Below are 16426 nucleotides of genomic sequence, written 5' to 3' on the forward strand. Positions count from 1 at the left end.
ATAGTTTAAGAAGTCACCATGGAATCTTATCTAAATACACTTCATGAAAAGGGGGAGAGAAGATACACTTCTATAAAGCCATGTTCTGTTTTACACTGACCATAGCTTGTACCAACAGTGATAAAGTTTATCTAGCACCAGCTGCAAAAAAGAACGGTAAGAGCTCCAGAAGACAAATAAGACAGACTGTTAAAAGAAAGAGGCACAGGTGGTGGTAGAGAATGTCCAATGGTTGCATATGGCAGGAAAAGAGTTTAAATATATACCAAAAAGGTTTAAGATACCAACTACAAAAAGGAAAATTTAGAACATGTCTAAATAGCTTCCTTCTATTGAGCACAATTTCTATGTAGTAAGCTCTTTAATATCTCATTTTCTTTATTCTTCCTAACAATTCTAAGGTAGACAGTATTATCTTATGGGTGAGGAAACCATTTATTTAGAATGCTTTAGGCTTTGTCAATGCCACACAGCTAACAAATAGCAAAACTAGGATTTGGAACCATCTCTGCACGAACTGACTTCAAAATTCATGCTCTTAAAAATTATGCTAGGCTGATTCCCTAAGACAAAAGACTTCAGTAAAGACACAATCAGTTAGCTGCTTCTGATATATTACAATAATCTGATGCCACCTGCTGTATAGAAAATTTTGTTACTCTTGCTTCAACGTGTCTAATGAGTCACATGGCCTACAAGATCAAAGCCATTTAGTAACGTATTTAGCAATCTTTTTTCTTTTATCTGACCCACAATATTTATTTATCTAGTATGATGTTTACTGTTCAAAATCAAACTCTCTTCTCTAGCTAGGCTGATATTCCACTGTCCCCTAAATCTACCTCCTCTCATCACCAATCCTGCTGTCCCTTCTTGCCAAATGTCTGCCTTAGTCTCCCCCTATCTTCTACTTCCATCTCCATTCAAATGAATCTCATTCAAGTTATCTCTCTCCTTCAGAAGACTCCTTTCTTTGAATTCCTGAAGTCTTTACTATGCATTTTTTGACTCCTTCAATCAAGATATTTCAAAGAAATTGTTTTTCTTATATATACAAGTTCATGGCATGGATTAGAAACTCCTTTGAAAAAAAAAAAAGGACTATGACTTATGCTTTTATTTACTTTTGAAAACCATTAAGTACCTAGCAGGATGATGTGAATGGGGAAACCACAGAATTTAAATAACTGTTAAATGAATGAAGTCAGTTGGGATGTTTCCAAGGCAAGACATTAAAATTTTTTAAGAGTAAGTTAAAGGGAAGTAGAGTCTAAGCATAAAATTTCCATTTAAAGTCTTCTTTCTGGGGGAAAATCAAGTGAGTCAACAGTCAGTGGAACACTAAGAGCTCTAAGCTCCTTCTTCTCTGCTCTAGGACTGTTTTTCCTATCACAAAATTGCATTTTTGGGGGTGCAGATGTGTTCCACTCCCACTTCCTAAGAGGAGATGTGCATCCAGTGTTTCATATAAATTTCTGTAAAACAGCTCTCTTAAGTTTAATCATCATTGCAAAGACAAAAACACAACAAAACAAAACAAAAAACCCTAACTTTTATCTTAAAAAAAAACAACAGTTTGCTGGACAGTTTTGGGAAGTCAATTTATTTCCTTTTAGTAAAATTAATGGGGAAACAGTAATTTGATACAAGCAAGAAATCAAATCTGAGAAGAATTCTGGGACAGAAACAGTTACTTAACTATATTAATAAATTATGAACCAGGTCAAATTCCCATTTCCTCTATAGAAACGTTAGTTTAAAAATGCAGTGATATATCTGTTACTATATAAACTGAATAAGAGTAAATAAAGTCTTATCTCTACTAACCAAAACAATACTAACATTAAATTTTGTGTATTTTATTCTGTAAACTATTAGCAATATCATCATAGTACTTTGGGGAATAAATCTGCTTATAAACCGAATTACTACAAACAAGATTTTAAAACTTTTTGTCCATGGTTCACTTATGTCAAATGTTTAATTCAACAAAATATAATATTTGGCTGGTAACAACCAACCAACCAACTACAGTTAATTGTCCACCTGGCTGACAAAATTTCACCTCCCTCTCATTAACTCATCCTGGTTGTGAGGCAATTCCAAACTCCATAGGACAATAACAAAAATTTAGAAGGAAAAAATACATGGCTCTGTTACACTCCATTTCACTAAACTACTAGTAACTTATCCTAGGCAATCAATTGAGCTATTTTAATAAACCAGATGTGTTGAGCAGGAATAATCTTAGGGGGATTCTGAAACCACAGCCAATAAATTTATATAATCAACGATGGAAAAACTGTGGATCGAAATGGACTTGAAGTGGAAAAAGAACTTTCTCACTGAAGGACTACAAAAATGATAGATATACATATCTGACACAGTCCAGACACGACAATTACCTAAATAATGTGACTCTACTCTGTTCAATTCTTTTAGTCCAAGTACTAACAAAACACTCAAGTTTGCTCCACCCATTTCTTTTCCTTCAACCAGCAATTCACAGCACCACAGTATTATATCTAGTATTCAGTAAAGTAGTTCAATGTCTATATTCTGATGATAAACACTGTATTATTAATAGTCTTATCTCTAAACCTTTAACAGTTTTTTATGACCCAGAACTTCAAACAGAATCATTCCCTCAGGTCTGGGATGATTCTATTTTATTCTAGGAAAAATGTCTTACTACAATGAATTTTTAAAATAAATAAGATAAACAAAGTTTAATTTTGAACAAGCACATTCTGCTTCAAATCTCTAATGATTTTAAACTAGTAGTATCCTTTGTATTATTCTTTAATTATCTTTAAAAGCAAAGAGGATTGTGACCCCTGGAAAATAGTGGACTAATAAGGTCGACCAAGCCAGGTGAATTGATTAGTCATATATAATTTTCAGATAAAAATTAATTTCTTCTATATCCTCTATGAAGCAACCAACCTGAAAACTGCAGGTGTGCATGCCCAGCATACAAAATGCTTGACAAAATTTCAAAATCATGTTAAAAGTTCAATGTTCATTTAATTATCAAACTGTTTTTATATAATCAGATCGAAACTTCAAATTTTAATTGGAAACTTTTTTTTATAACTTCTGTAATCACCCTCCAAAGGAAAGTAACAATACTAAAACAAATCATAACTCAAACAACAAAACACCCTTAAAACTATAAAAATCAGTTATTTGTTTTTTCCTTCTTCTTCCCAGCCAGCTAAAGTAGAATCTGCAGAGTTCCCTCCTACTTCTTCTCTCTTTTCCCCTCCCCCTTTACTTCAAAGAAAGTTAACTACAGCCAGGCTAGGATCAGGAAATCTAAAAGGAGGAAGCAGAAACTCATTTGTGTGCATAAGGAAGGAAAACATAGAATTAACGATCCCATGATATGCTGCTTCAGTTACCTAATTAATATGCATTTATTATATTGTCTATAACATGTTGGTTTAATTCCTCTGTTCATTCAACTTTTGTTCAAAATATTGAAAGCTACAATCTATGATGGTTGCACCACAATCTCCCAACTAAATGTCACCTAAAAAACTGACTAGGTCAACTAACTTAATACATGCCATCTGGTAGTCAATGCATTGAAATCATTCAGAGAGATAAATGTAGGATTCAAACCAGTGACCTAAAAGTAAAAAGATCTGTATTAATCCTCGGTCATCTGTTTCCTAACCATTACCTTACAATATGTTATTCTGATATATTAAAAATAGGGCTGTGCAACTAGAAAAGAAATTAAAGGAAGCATATACTACTACAGAATAAAATGCTGAGAACTCAGGGAGAAAGATGATGGATGGGAATTCCCACTACAAAAACATTTAATTAGATTTGTGGCAAAGCATCATTTGTGAGGATCTTTAAAACAAAATTTATGTGTAGTCATCACTCTATACACAATGGCCATTTCCAAAGAAGGCGTTTTCCCATCTCACTTAAGAAGTCTAAAAAGAATAATTAACACCCAGTTTCAAACAAAATTGCCTCATTAAATTTAAAGAAGTGAGGAAAAAACAGGGACTATTTAAAAAACTTGTTCAATTTTTCCCCAAACCCCTCTGACTTGTATAGGGTTACCCTAAGGTTAAGATAAGTCAAGGGACTATTTACAAGATCTATGCCAGGAACAGCTGCCATGTTTAAGATGCCAAGGAATTTAATGTACTGTTTGGACAACTGGTTAGAGAAAAGCATTCTGGGATAAAGCTACTCTAATTACATGAACTCTAAAATTGTCTCTTTTACCTAGAATGTACCAGGAGCCTATCCTTCACATATATTTTTAATTCAGATTTGAATAAAACTAAATATAAAAATTAAAATACATACAAAAAGCTCTATTTGTGAACAGTCTATTACTTCTAAAATTCATAAGAAATTCTAAAGGTTTGTTGGGTCCTAAATCAAGTAATCTTAGTGTAATTCCTTCTGATTTCTTGTAACTGCAAATTTATGTTATCTGTGAAACACAAAATGTCAAGTGAGTCACTTTACCTCTGGAAGATATAGTATCCTTGTAGGTCAGAGGTCGATTTATCTATACTAGCAGAGCAATGTAAATAGCTTACTAACAAAGATAATCTTACAATTCACCAAATCAGATAAGACTTCAGCTCTTGCGCATTTATATTTAATAAAATAACATCAGAATCTAAAAGTTTAAGAATTAAAAAAAAGAAGCCTATAAAATGTTAGCACATTCTTTCAATCATTATAATTTTAATAAACGTGTTATAGAATATTAGGCCACCTGGCAATCGGGTATATTTTAAAAGTAATTTCTACATGATGATTTCACTTCTCTTAATCAAATCCAAGTTGCAACTTTCACAGTGCTGGCTAATCTGCAACTACAGATTTAAAACATTAAGAACTGGAAAGTTCCTTTGGTTTTTACCTAGATTCACCTAGCCTAATTCTCACTAAAAGACTGTTAGAAATGAAACAAATTATAGTAAGGCATATAGTAAGCTAAGTGACACTCACAGTTAAAAACAAAACAAAATAATACCCAAAGGAAAAGCTCTAATATCTCCACTATTAATTAGGACTTGCTATAAATTTTTTTAGCTACAAAGAGAAAAAGCTAACACTACAAAAATGAGGCAATTTAATGAAATAAGAAAAATAATGTGAAAAGACAAAAGCACATCTATGTAGACTTCAAAATAGGAAGGAAGTGACATCTAAGTGAGGGAACTATCTCATTTTAGTGGATCTAACAGAAGAGGCAAATAACTAATTCCCTAAGTGTTATAACTCCATACACAACAAATCACTACTAATTAACTCAAGCTCCTGATATTTCCATAGATACGATGCTCTACATTTTATTTTTGAAAAACAGTAACTATTCTGAAATGAATCAGTACTACTGTTGGCTCCATTAAAAAAAAGTCAAACTAGTTCACTCATCCTTTCTTTCGATGCAATTACTATATTTTTTTAAGCAGTTACGTAAAAAGAAACCTATAAAATATACAAATTTATTTAAAAATTTAGCTACTTTTGATATGAGTTTCTTCACATTATTTAAATCTAAAAGCCTACTGGAAAATGTTTTTCCAATTAAGTATGTTTGTATTTTAATTTCAAGAACTAGGAACAATTTCAAGAACTCAGAAACTGAACTATTCAATTAATGACAATCTAAATGAATGTGCTAACTTAAAAAGAAAATGAATTACGATTATGCTAAATTGATATGTATGAATATAGTAAACATTACTCTCATTACATTAATTCACCCAATTTTTAACCGTTAGAGCTGAAGACAAAGATAATTTATACTAATATCTAACCAGTTATTTTGTAACAATCAACATAATTAAGAATGGCAGGGACTTTATTTTGCTTCTTATGTATTCCCAATGACAGAATGCTTGACTCATAGTAATGCTCATCAATATATAATGGCTGAATAAGTGAATCATTTACCCTATAATCTAAATTTATTGAATGCACTGGGTTCCTTGCACGCCTATATGTTAGCCAGGATCAAGTTATTTAAAAGAATATCTGAATATCAGTAAAGTTTAATGAATAGTTAACTTTTAAGAACAATCTAAAATTTCTTACCTGGTAGGGCTGAAAGGCACTATCTTCAGTTAAAAAATCCAGTTGTTTATCTACAAGGAATTCTACCGCAGTGATTGAACTGGGTATACTTTTTTCAACCAGGGGTTTGAAAGTCTGGTAAAAGAGAGAAAAAAATTTCTAATGGTTATTTTCTGGATTTTATCCTCAAAATGTGAAGGGGTATGTATAAATACAATATATTACTGTCATTATCATAATGGCTTTAGAATACATTTAATATTAGTTTTCATATTAAAACCTAGGGTAATGCTTTTATCCATACAATATGTTTTCTGTTTATTAAAAAGGAATGAAATATATTGATAAAGGATAAAAAAAATTCTAATATATCAGTTGTTTGTTTAAAAAAATATAATCAAGTATACATGTGTATAAAATTTTCTGCCAAGATTCAAAAAGGAGAAATCGCTTCTGAAAAAGTAAACTGGGTAGAACATATTTACCCTAACTCTTATATTAAAAAAAATATAAGTATTATTCTTTATAAAATAGAGAAGCTACAATTTACATGTATAGTTTTTTCCTAGCTCATTCACATCAAGGATTTTAAATGATCAGGATGCATCTGGTCTTTTAACTCCACCCCGTGTACAACCCACCCCCGCCCTGTCCCTGCCCCAAGCACAAATAAAAATCCAGCTGCTTCGGTAAGTGCGGCATGGGGGAGGGGAACAGGAAAAGAAGAGGGAAATTAAGAATATTACACAAAACCCACCTAGCGGTATGGTCTTTGCAGATCTCTACTACTCAAAAAAAAAAAAAAAAAAAGCGAGGGGGGGTGGTGTTTAAATCCATGTTCATTTGATTATTTTAAAGACATATCTTTTATTTTACTTAAAGGATTTTACTCATACCCTGAAGTGGGGGAAGGAGCGAGGTAGGCAGGATAGGAAGAGGAAGGAAATAATGGTATTATGTATGCATTTTTAAAATGACTATCACACTCACTTTCAAAGTAAAAGCAGCCTGACTATAAACCAAGTGTCTCACATCTATGGTAGTTATAAAACTTAAAAATTAAAACTAAATTCCACCATCTTAAAAATATAGTGGCTTTGCTATAAAAAAAATCTAATTTTGGAAAATAGAATTAACAACCAACTCAGTTTCTAAATTACTTGTATCACATGGAGAAATCTTTCTTGCTACAAGGAACTTGTGTGACGGTTTGGATGTAAACCAAAGCTTTTGGCATAGACAGTAAAAATCCCCAGGAGATCCAAAAGTCATTGTGTTTTCCCTTTTCTTATTATGTCTTAAATCTAACATCTTGCTAATCATAATAAACACTTTGAGGAAAAACTTCTCAAGATCTTTAGTTTAGAGTGACTCTTATGGAGTTAATTTCTATATTTATGAAAGTCCTTGTAAAGTTTTCAATTCGTTCACTGAGGAGTCTATAACAAATATGTAAAATTCAAAACAAAATAATAAGCATTTTAAGCATGCCTTATTTCTATACTATCCACACCGTGAACTTATAAATCAGTAATATCCTCTATCCCAAATTAAAACATGAAAAAAATTCTTACATTCCTACTTATTTTCAGTATTTATGATTAGAAAATCAAATCACCGTTAAGATCTTCCCTCCCATGTCCTAGGGCTAACTTTTACGTTAACTGTACTACTAAGTATCAGAAGAATTTGAAAGGAGGGAGGATTAGAAATTACATTTTTAAAACAGATGTTTCCCTATTATATAGCTATCTCCTGCTACTGTTGCCAGCTAGCATTCTCATTTACCAAGACTAAATTCCTAAAATTATAATTTCATAAAATCTGATTCATAATTTCACCTAAGAAATGACTAAAGTTTGTAACCCAAGAGCATTTACTTTATTTAGACTCTAAAATGTCTACCAGTATGTGATCGATTGACATGAAATATGTAACATTTCCAAATTTATATCTTTGTTTAGTTTTTAGTCAACAAGAAAACACTGGCACCTTCTGGAGAACTTTAAATCCTTGAATTTTATTAAATGCTCTATATTTATTTTCAAACAGTATCATGTCAGGTCAACTCCTGAAGGTTAACAAAAAAGTCCACAAAAGGTTATTATTTAAATAACTAAAGATACAATTCAATTAAGTAGGATTTTTAAAAAAAGTAAACTTCTCCATCTGAGTGCTTCTTTCTTACGCAAATAATACAGGTGGTTTGCATTTCCTATGAGACCTAGTCATTTTATAATATGAAAAACATTCTTGTGAAGAGAATCTTACAGAACTGTTTTTAAGGCAGGTCAGTTTCTAAGGGTAATTTCAATTTGCCAACTTATAATTTAAATTACTGAGTTAAGGAAAAAAACTTTAGTTTCTAGGTTAAAATAAAAAAGAATTTCTTATTTTAAGATACCTAATTGAAAGTCATTGGTAGAATTCAGCTACTAGAAATGTTAAAAGCCTAGTTTTATAATGTTCTATTTCTGATACATGAATACTTACAATCACGTACAAATGGAGGTCAAAAGTATGCCATGCTTCTTAAATAGCAAATAGGGCCACAACTTGCAAATTTTAAATGCACGATTATATTCAAACTACAAATATGTTCCCACTAAGGGCTGATATTTTTAAATATATATTGTTAAAGAAATATTTCAATACATAGTAAATGAGCAACCCTGAAAATGTGACTATTCCTACTTTATGAAAAAATTAAAGACAATATAAAGTTAAGTAGTTAAAATACTGATTTTTTTTACAGTGGCAAATCAAAGATGTAAGTTATTAATTTTTGTATCCGTCAGACACATTTCAAAAACATTATTAGCTTAAAAACAAAACAAATATTTAGATAAAAGCAAATGGATCCTACAGCTTTTAAGATGAATCTGTAAATATTTCATGGGCCTGGGTGCACTGGAATGTAAAGAAACTAGAACTCATGCATAACTAAGTAATTCAAGACTCTAAAGATATACCATTCTATGAGGAACTTCCACAGCCTGAGGGGAAGCAAGGAGCTACCAATCTGAAAGTCACAGTAGAATATGGCCTTAATCACAAAGACTATTATTCCAATTCTGAAAACCGCCTCTGAAAATCCAAATGTAAACTATTAATTTAAAATTGCATATTCGAAGTTGAAACAACACTTTTTCAATTTTATTAATGAATTAAGAGTTCTTCGAGTTTCTTTTGTCTGTTAGCCATACTTTAAAAATAATCTAAAGCTGAAATAAGCAACTTAGCTGAGAGCCTGCATTTCTAGTAGGGCCTACCACGCTATAGGAAGAATGCTTAGAACAACTGTATCCTGTTTGGGGCTCCATGCTGCACCACATTCCATTCACATGAGGAAGAGGCGAACAGATGAGCCCTCCTCAGAAAAAATTTTTAAAATAAATCAGCTACAGCTCTCAAACATAACTCAGCTGCTCAAACAAACCATGTTAAAGCTCACCATTAAACTGAAAATTCATGAAGTTTACGTCTGCAGTGTGAGTTTCTAACAATCTCTGGTTAACATTTAACAATTTCTTTTCCCAGAAAAAAAATGAGGCTTATTAATTACAAAAATCTGATATAAATCTCACAAAGGAAAATACTGAAGCAGAAAACAATCTATGCAACATTTTCGAAGTCAAGGTTTATAGTCTACCCTTCCCTCCCCCCAAAAGGACTGGAGTGACTTGAAAGAACAAAGTCCAAATTCCCACCCAAGCAGGTCTATTGAAAAACACGATACTGTTAGAAAACAAGTTGGGGGTGGGGATGAGAATATACCACACACACACAAAAAAACTCAGAAAACAAATACCCCACTCACTTAAAACATTATATTCTAAAAACCCTAATCTGAAGCATTCCTACTGTAATACTTTAAACAAACTTTGGCTTTTAAATTTATTTGTTAGTGTTATGAAATTACCACACAATAAACCTTTCTAAACAAAATTGTTAAAAATTCTTAAAACTAAGAACACTAAAGCTAGATCTATAAAAGGCAGTGACCTTAATTCCTAAGACTGAGAAGCAAAACCAAATGTAAATTAAGACAAAAGAAAAAGGAAGCAGAAAAATACAAACCGTACTTTGTTCTTGAGAATTTTAAAGTATCTTTAAATCTCAGAAATCCACGATTGGGCTTTAAAGGTCAAGAAGTATAGCTGACATTTCCATTTTGTTCTTGAGCACTATTTTTTATCTAACCTAAATACTATTTTAGTCTTCAAAAAAATCACAGTCAAATGGCTCTCAAACCAAGCATTTTTGAGATCACTTGCAGCGTCGTCATTGTATCGGAAGAAAAGCCAAGACCACAGAACGAAGCTGAGGCTGTAACCTAACAAGTCTCCGATGAGCAAATGACGATTTTCTGTCTGCTCCGGCTCAACCCTGGCAGTGATGAGGATTACAACTCGCTCTTTGTCATCAGCAGTGTGGTGTTAACGACTAAGAAATCCTGCAGCTGAAGCACTACTGCATCCTCCGATCTGGGTCAGGATCATTTCTCCCGAGGTCGCTTACATAACCAGTAAGATACTCCAAATAGAGGGAACAGCCATCCATCAGCTGGAGAAAGCCTTTCACACTGTACTCTGTCTGTGTGGAAACACACTGCAGTAGCTTCCAACAGTGCAGACACCCAAATGAGAACGACTACTTGGCTTAGGGCACACTGAGAGAAGGGAAGAGGCGGTGCTCTGTAAACTGTAACTAATCCCCGTCACAGGTGCTGATGGAGTCACTTCCAGCACGAGTCACATTACTGGTGATTACTCATTTGGCTGCGGCCATAGAGACTGGCTCATAATTTTAACAACAGACAAAGACAGACTAGTGGCGAGACTGAGAGCTCAAGTTTACTGTCTCCTTCATAAAGCAAATTCAAATACAAAGTTTTTGCTTTCCAGATATACCAAGGTGAGAAAGTATGGAAAAAAAATAATATATAAATATCTTTCAAGTTGGCAAAAATGAAGCATAACTTTAAACCATCAAAAATACTTTCAGTGTGTTTTCAAGTAAAGGATTTACATTCAGTATTATCATTTCTCCTTAAAAATATACTGACAGAAACCACCTCAGGAAAAGAAGTTTAAGACATTTTTGTGAGCAACAGTCTAAGTGAAATCAAATGACATAACCAACAATCTCAGAGGCACTTTACTCAAAAGAAAAAAGCAAAGTGGTAATATTATTTCTAGCAGACTTTAAAAAATACTCCTGAAACATTTTTATTCTTTATAAAAACAATATATTGTTCGCAGTTATAAAAGCTGATAATTTAAAAGGATAAAATATATTTTTCTGATGTATTAATTAATATGTGCTCTTAATTTCTTTTAAACTGGAGTTCTTGTCCAGTATGGTAGCCACTAGCCACACATGGCTACTGAGCACCTAAAATGTGATTAATCTGAATTGAGATGTGTGCTATATATACAATACACAATGAATATGAAAAAAAGATTGTCATACCTGCAGGTGCAAGAAAACATTCACCTAACTTTTAAACGATGTATGTGAATGATTTTGTTATTATAAATTAGCTCAACGTAGATATCGCAATTTCAAGAAATCCAAAGCTTCACATTGAACTTTTTATACCACATATACAACCAATTCATCAAATCATGTTAATAAAAAAACCTGCAGCCACCAGCGAACACCCTGTTATCTTTATATCTATTCCAGATATATCAGTTTCATTTCAAAGAAATATCAGATTAACTATTTGAAAGAAAATATTTTGAATTTAGTATAATGGACTTGCACTAAGAAATATCTCAATCGATTCCTTTTTTGCTTTGTTTTAAAAATGAAAGATATGGGTAATGATTATCCTAAGAATGTTAGTAATATATAATTTTAGAACACTAATAGTGCTAAATTACAGAACTTCAGAACAAAGTATTTTTTAAATAATGAGTCAGGTAAATATTAAATCATACACAACCCAACAAGTCATTCATAATTAAATCATTTAAGACATGACTATAAAACATACGTAAAAATAAAAGAGTTTATAATGTCATATAAGTTGCCAAAAAAACAACTGGATAAATATGGCAGCCTTGTTCTGAGCCCCACACAAAGAAATATCAAGTACCTGATGCAGGTTATTATTTTATGAACGATCAAATTTTAAATACATTTCATAGTACCTTTCTATAATTTGTTCTACATTAGAGAATGAGTTTAATATTTAACAGGACTCATATTACAATCTCACATAAATTTAGGTTTGACAATATGATATAAACTTAAAAACAGCTGTTTTTATTCCTCAAGTATTATCAGTCCCCTACAGAATCAAAAAGCACACAGAATTACACTTAGCTAACCATCTAATTGCCACAATATTTATACAATTCCAGTAACATGGAATGCGGTCATTTTTATAAAATCAAAATTAACATCAATACTGAAAAACCATTCATTTTAATTTCATTATGGTTGAATTAAAATGAGATGATTCTCTATTACTATATATTCAATTCTTCACACTAATGAGGGCATACAGAGGTGCAACTACTTGAAAACCATAAATATCTTTTTAATATTTAAGTTGAGCATGATATATTTTTATAAATATATAAATGTGTATTTGTCCTTGTACTCTAGAAAATTTCTAACACAAACAAAAACAGTGAACTAATAGAGAACCCACTTAGTAGCAAGCATTGAGTTGCTCAGCTTTTACATCTTAATTCTCTCCTGTTCCTTACAACTCATTAGGGATGGCAGATACCACCTTTCAGACAATGAAAAACACCAATTTGAGGAGAGCAGCATTTCAGTCCACTAAGCTGATTGTTCTTATGGCTTATATATACCTTCCTTAATAGATTAAGGAAGGAAGTTGAAGAGCTACTGTTAATTTTTCTTTTCTTTTCTTTTTTATGGTTGGGGGAAGGGGGCAGGAGGTCTTTTCTGGCAGCTAAACCAGGCTAGAGGAAGAGGAAACTACTCTAGTTACTGCCCAGAAATACACATCTCTGACTTCCTTCCTTTTTAGCTGGTTTCTAGGTTACAAGCTTAATAAATCAACAGAGGTGAGAAAGCAAACAGAGGCTAAATAGGAAGGCAACACTATATGACTATCTGAAGTAAATCTGTTCCTTCCAATAATACAAGAAGCTTAAACACACAATTAAGAGTTAAAATAAATGAGCATTTTGGTTTCATTTATCTTAGGCCATGAAAGAAATCCCTAATCTTTATAGATCATAAGCCTAAACAAACGAGGGGATTTCTCCAAATATACAGACTTTACAAAAACAAAACAAAACAAAACAAAAACAAAAAACCTCGAAGTTCAACAGCCTAGCATTGTAAATATATATTTTTTTAGACATAAGGGTAGGAAAAGAAGATGAACAATAGTAGTTAAGAGAATTTCAACTAGACATGGCCTTAAAGGAAGACTAACTAGATTCAGGAAAATACTTTTCAATATGTTCTATTATCCTAGAAATCTATGAAAATATATAATCAAATGTGGAACTCCTGATAATATCCAAAGGATTAACTTTTTCACATTAATGAATCCAAGAAGATACAGGCACAAGCAGTTTCATACCTTCCATGGACTGAATTGTATAAAGATTTCCAAATGACATGAACCTAACCTTACTAATTTTTTAAACCTTTCCACCCTATAATGCAGCATATTCATTTGACCACTATATATAGGATGTCATTTATGCGCAAAGCACTGTGCTTGGCCCTGGGGACCCAATAATGAGGAAAAGACAACCAAATCTCTACCCTAGCACATTCTGCAGACTTTTAGAAGGAAAAAGACATTAATAGAAAAATCATAGAAATAAAAATTTACAACCCTATTAAGTATTCAATAACTGGAGAATTAACGTTCCTTTCCCTTTCTTTACTATATCCTTGGTAACTGTCCCAGTCATCAGGAGTGTAACAGAATGTGTCCATTTTTTAATTTTGCAGATGTCATGTCATTGAGTTTAATGACATATAATTAGGCTTAAAAAGAAAATCCCTGTTGAGAATACTAAAAACACTTTACACAAATAGTCTCTATATTTTTCAATAAGCACATGGCCGAATTATTCTTTTTTTTTCATTCTAGACTTTCTGTATACTAATAAGGCACATATTCTTGCTCCTGAATAGTTCTATGACTTCTCTTTCTGAATCTCCCTGGTTAGTCCTCTTTCCTCCCAGTATAATGTTTCACTTACTTTTCTTTTGCTACAACTTTGCAGGTGTGAGCCATTAAGATAATCAAGTTTTCTTTCCATAAATAAATTAATAGTTCAAAACTTTTAGACCCTAAATTTCACCTTCTTCTAACCTGTATTTTATGCTGTTACTAGGATGTAGTCATATTTATATCCTATCACCACACAAAGCCAAATATCAGTAGAATTAAATGGTTAGTCTTTATTAAATTTACACTTCTTTTAAAATCACTGGAAGTACCATCACTACTTCTGAAGTAGATACCTCGAAATTCATTAGTACAATGATCATACTTGATTTTTACTGTTTCTCTTGCTCTCTATATACAGATTCTGAATACTTGATAGCTTTCCTTTAAACCTCTATCAGTAATAAATATGTAATTTTTCTATAAATTATTCCACAACTTTATACACCTTTAAAAAAATTCCAATAAGATTTTGGAACTAGACAAATCAATTTTATGGAAAAGCAAATATAATCAGGAATATTCAAGGAAGGAAGGAAAGAAGGAAAAAATAGGGAACTAGCCCTAAAAAACATTACAACATATTTCAATGCTCCAATTACTACAACAGTGTGAAAATGGATTATGAATTAACAGTCATCAATGAATAGTTTAAAGTCTCAAGATAGCATAATATAAACATGGGAATTTACTGTTAAGATAAAGAAAGACTGTTAAATCAGAGGAGGGGAAAAAAGGAGAAAATTGAATAAAAGAAAAATAGGCTATTAAAAATGGAAATGGAATTTTAGAGATTAATAGTCTCATTTTTACAGATGACGATAAGGACACTCAGAAAGATTGTGACTTTACTTGTCGAAAACTTGTTTATAGAAGCCTGGTACTAGAACCTGGATTTCCTAATTTATAGCTGAATGCCTTTTACACTGTAAAACAGTGTGAAGGAACTGTATTGTTTTCATGCTTATTGGCATGAGGTGGCAAAGAGCAAAGTGTTTTGCATCTGTTGAATAAAACTTTAAACTTTGAACTTAAAATAGAGGAAAATGAAACCAGTTCAGAAGAAAATGCAAAATCAAATACTATGAAGGAAAAGAGATTGATTGAGCATAGTAAATTTATATATTTTTAATATGCTTTACTGACACATCACCTTTCAGAAAGAAGAAATAAGCAGGATTAAGAAAACAACTCAATATAAAAGGGTTTTTAAAGCTACGTTCAGAAAAAGAATACTTAGGAAGATCATAAAACACTAATAGTTAAAAGGAAAGTTTAGTTTAATTTCTTTTGTTACTGTTCTGTCGAGAAAAAAATATTTTTAATACAGAAACTGTAAAGATTAAAAATAAACTAAACCATAAAGAACAGGTACAGGATCCTTTTTGTTTTAAGAAATGAAATTACTTTTCCTTATAAATAATATCATTATATTAGAGATGATTTGGAAAACAAATGACCGAAAAGGATCCCATAGTTTTAACCTTGAGCTCAACCACTTAACTATGTAATTGCACTTTCAGCCTTTTCTCACAAGTATAGTTGTTACCAAATTTCAAGATACACCCAATTTATAAGTTACTGATTTTACTCTTTTCATGTTATTACTCTACCACAATTTTAAACAGCTACCAAATAAATACTTGAGTAAACGTACATTGTTTTATTACACATTTTCTTAAACATTTAAGGTCTTTTTCACTTTTTTCTATTACAAAAAGTAACAGGAACATCTTTATGCTTTTATTAAACAACTAAAAATTAATCCAAGTTTAGATGGGTTCAAATAAGTTATATGTTAGAATATTAAATTATTAAATTGATAAATATTATTAAATTGATAAATATAAACAGAGCCATTACTGGTAGTCTTTGAAAAAATGCATGGCATTAATAAGATATTAGAGATAGGCATCTATTAATATTTGTAAAGGAGGAAAGGGGCAATTTTGAAACAAATTACGTGCTAGTAAACTAGAATTCCAACAAAAACTCCAAGATGGATGATCAGAATCATGGAAAAAACAAACAAACAAAAAAACAGTAATTACTAAGAACCAAATATATTTGTTGAGGGTAATTTGTCTTTTAACAAAAATAAAAATTATTTGTATCAAGACAACTTGCAATAGGTACGTCAATGAAATATGGGCTGAATGACAGTTCTTGATGCATTTG

At 31.7% G+C, this 16426-nt stretch overlaps 1 protein-coding gene across 12 annotated transcripts in view; it reads right to left on the reverse strand.

Moving 5' to 3' along the window:
* The window catches only part of JMJD1C (jumonji domain containing 1C), a 256964-nt gene that overhangs the window by 70716 nt on the left and 169822 nt on the right, over positions 1–16426 (reverse strand). For 7 of the 12 annotated variants that reach the window (XM_023536645.1, XM_023536644.1, XM_011370239.2 and 4 more), the window contains one exon: positions 6088–6201. In XM_023536645.1, the coding sequence (XP_023392413.1) occupies positions 6088–6201 (114 nt within the window). Of the gene's footprint in view, positions 1–6087; positions 6202–10146; positions 10758–16426 lie in introns of those variants that run through there. The other 5 variants (XM_023536647.1, XM_011370241.2, XM_011370235.2 and 2 more) reach the window with 2 other exon arrangements.

This window comes from Pteropus vampyrus, unplaced genomic scaffold (assembly GCF_000151845.1).
Source record: "Pteropus vampyrus isolate Shadow unplaced genomic scaffold, Pvam_2.0 Scaffold165, whole genome shotgun sequence".
Taxonomy (NCBI): Eukaryota; Metazoa; Chordata; class Mammalia; order Chiroptera; family Pteropodidae; genus Pteropus; species Pteropus vampyrus.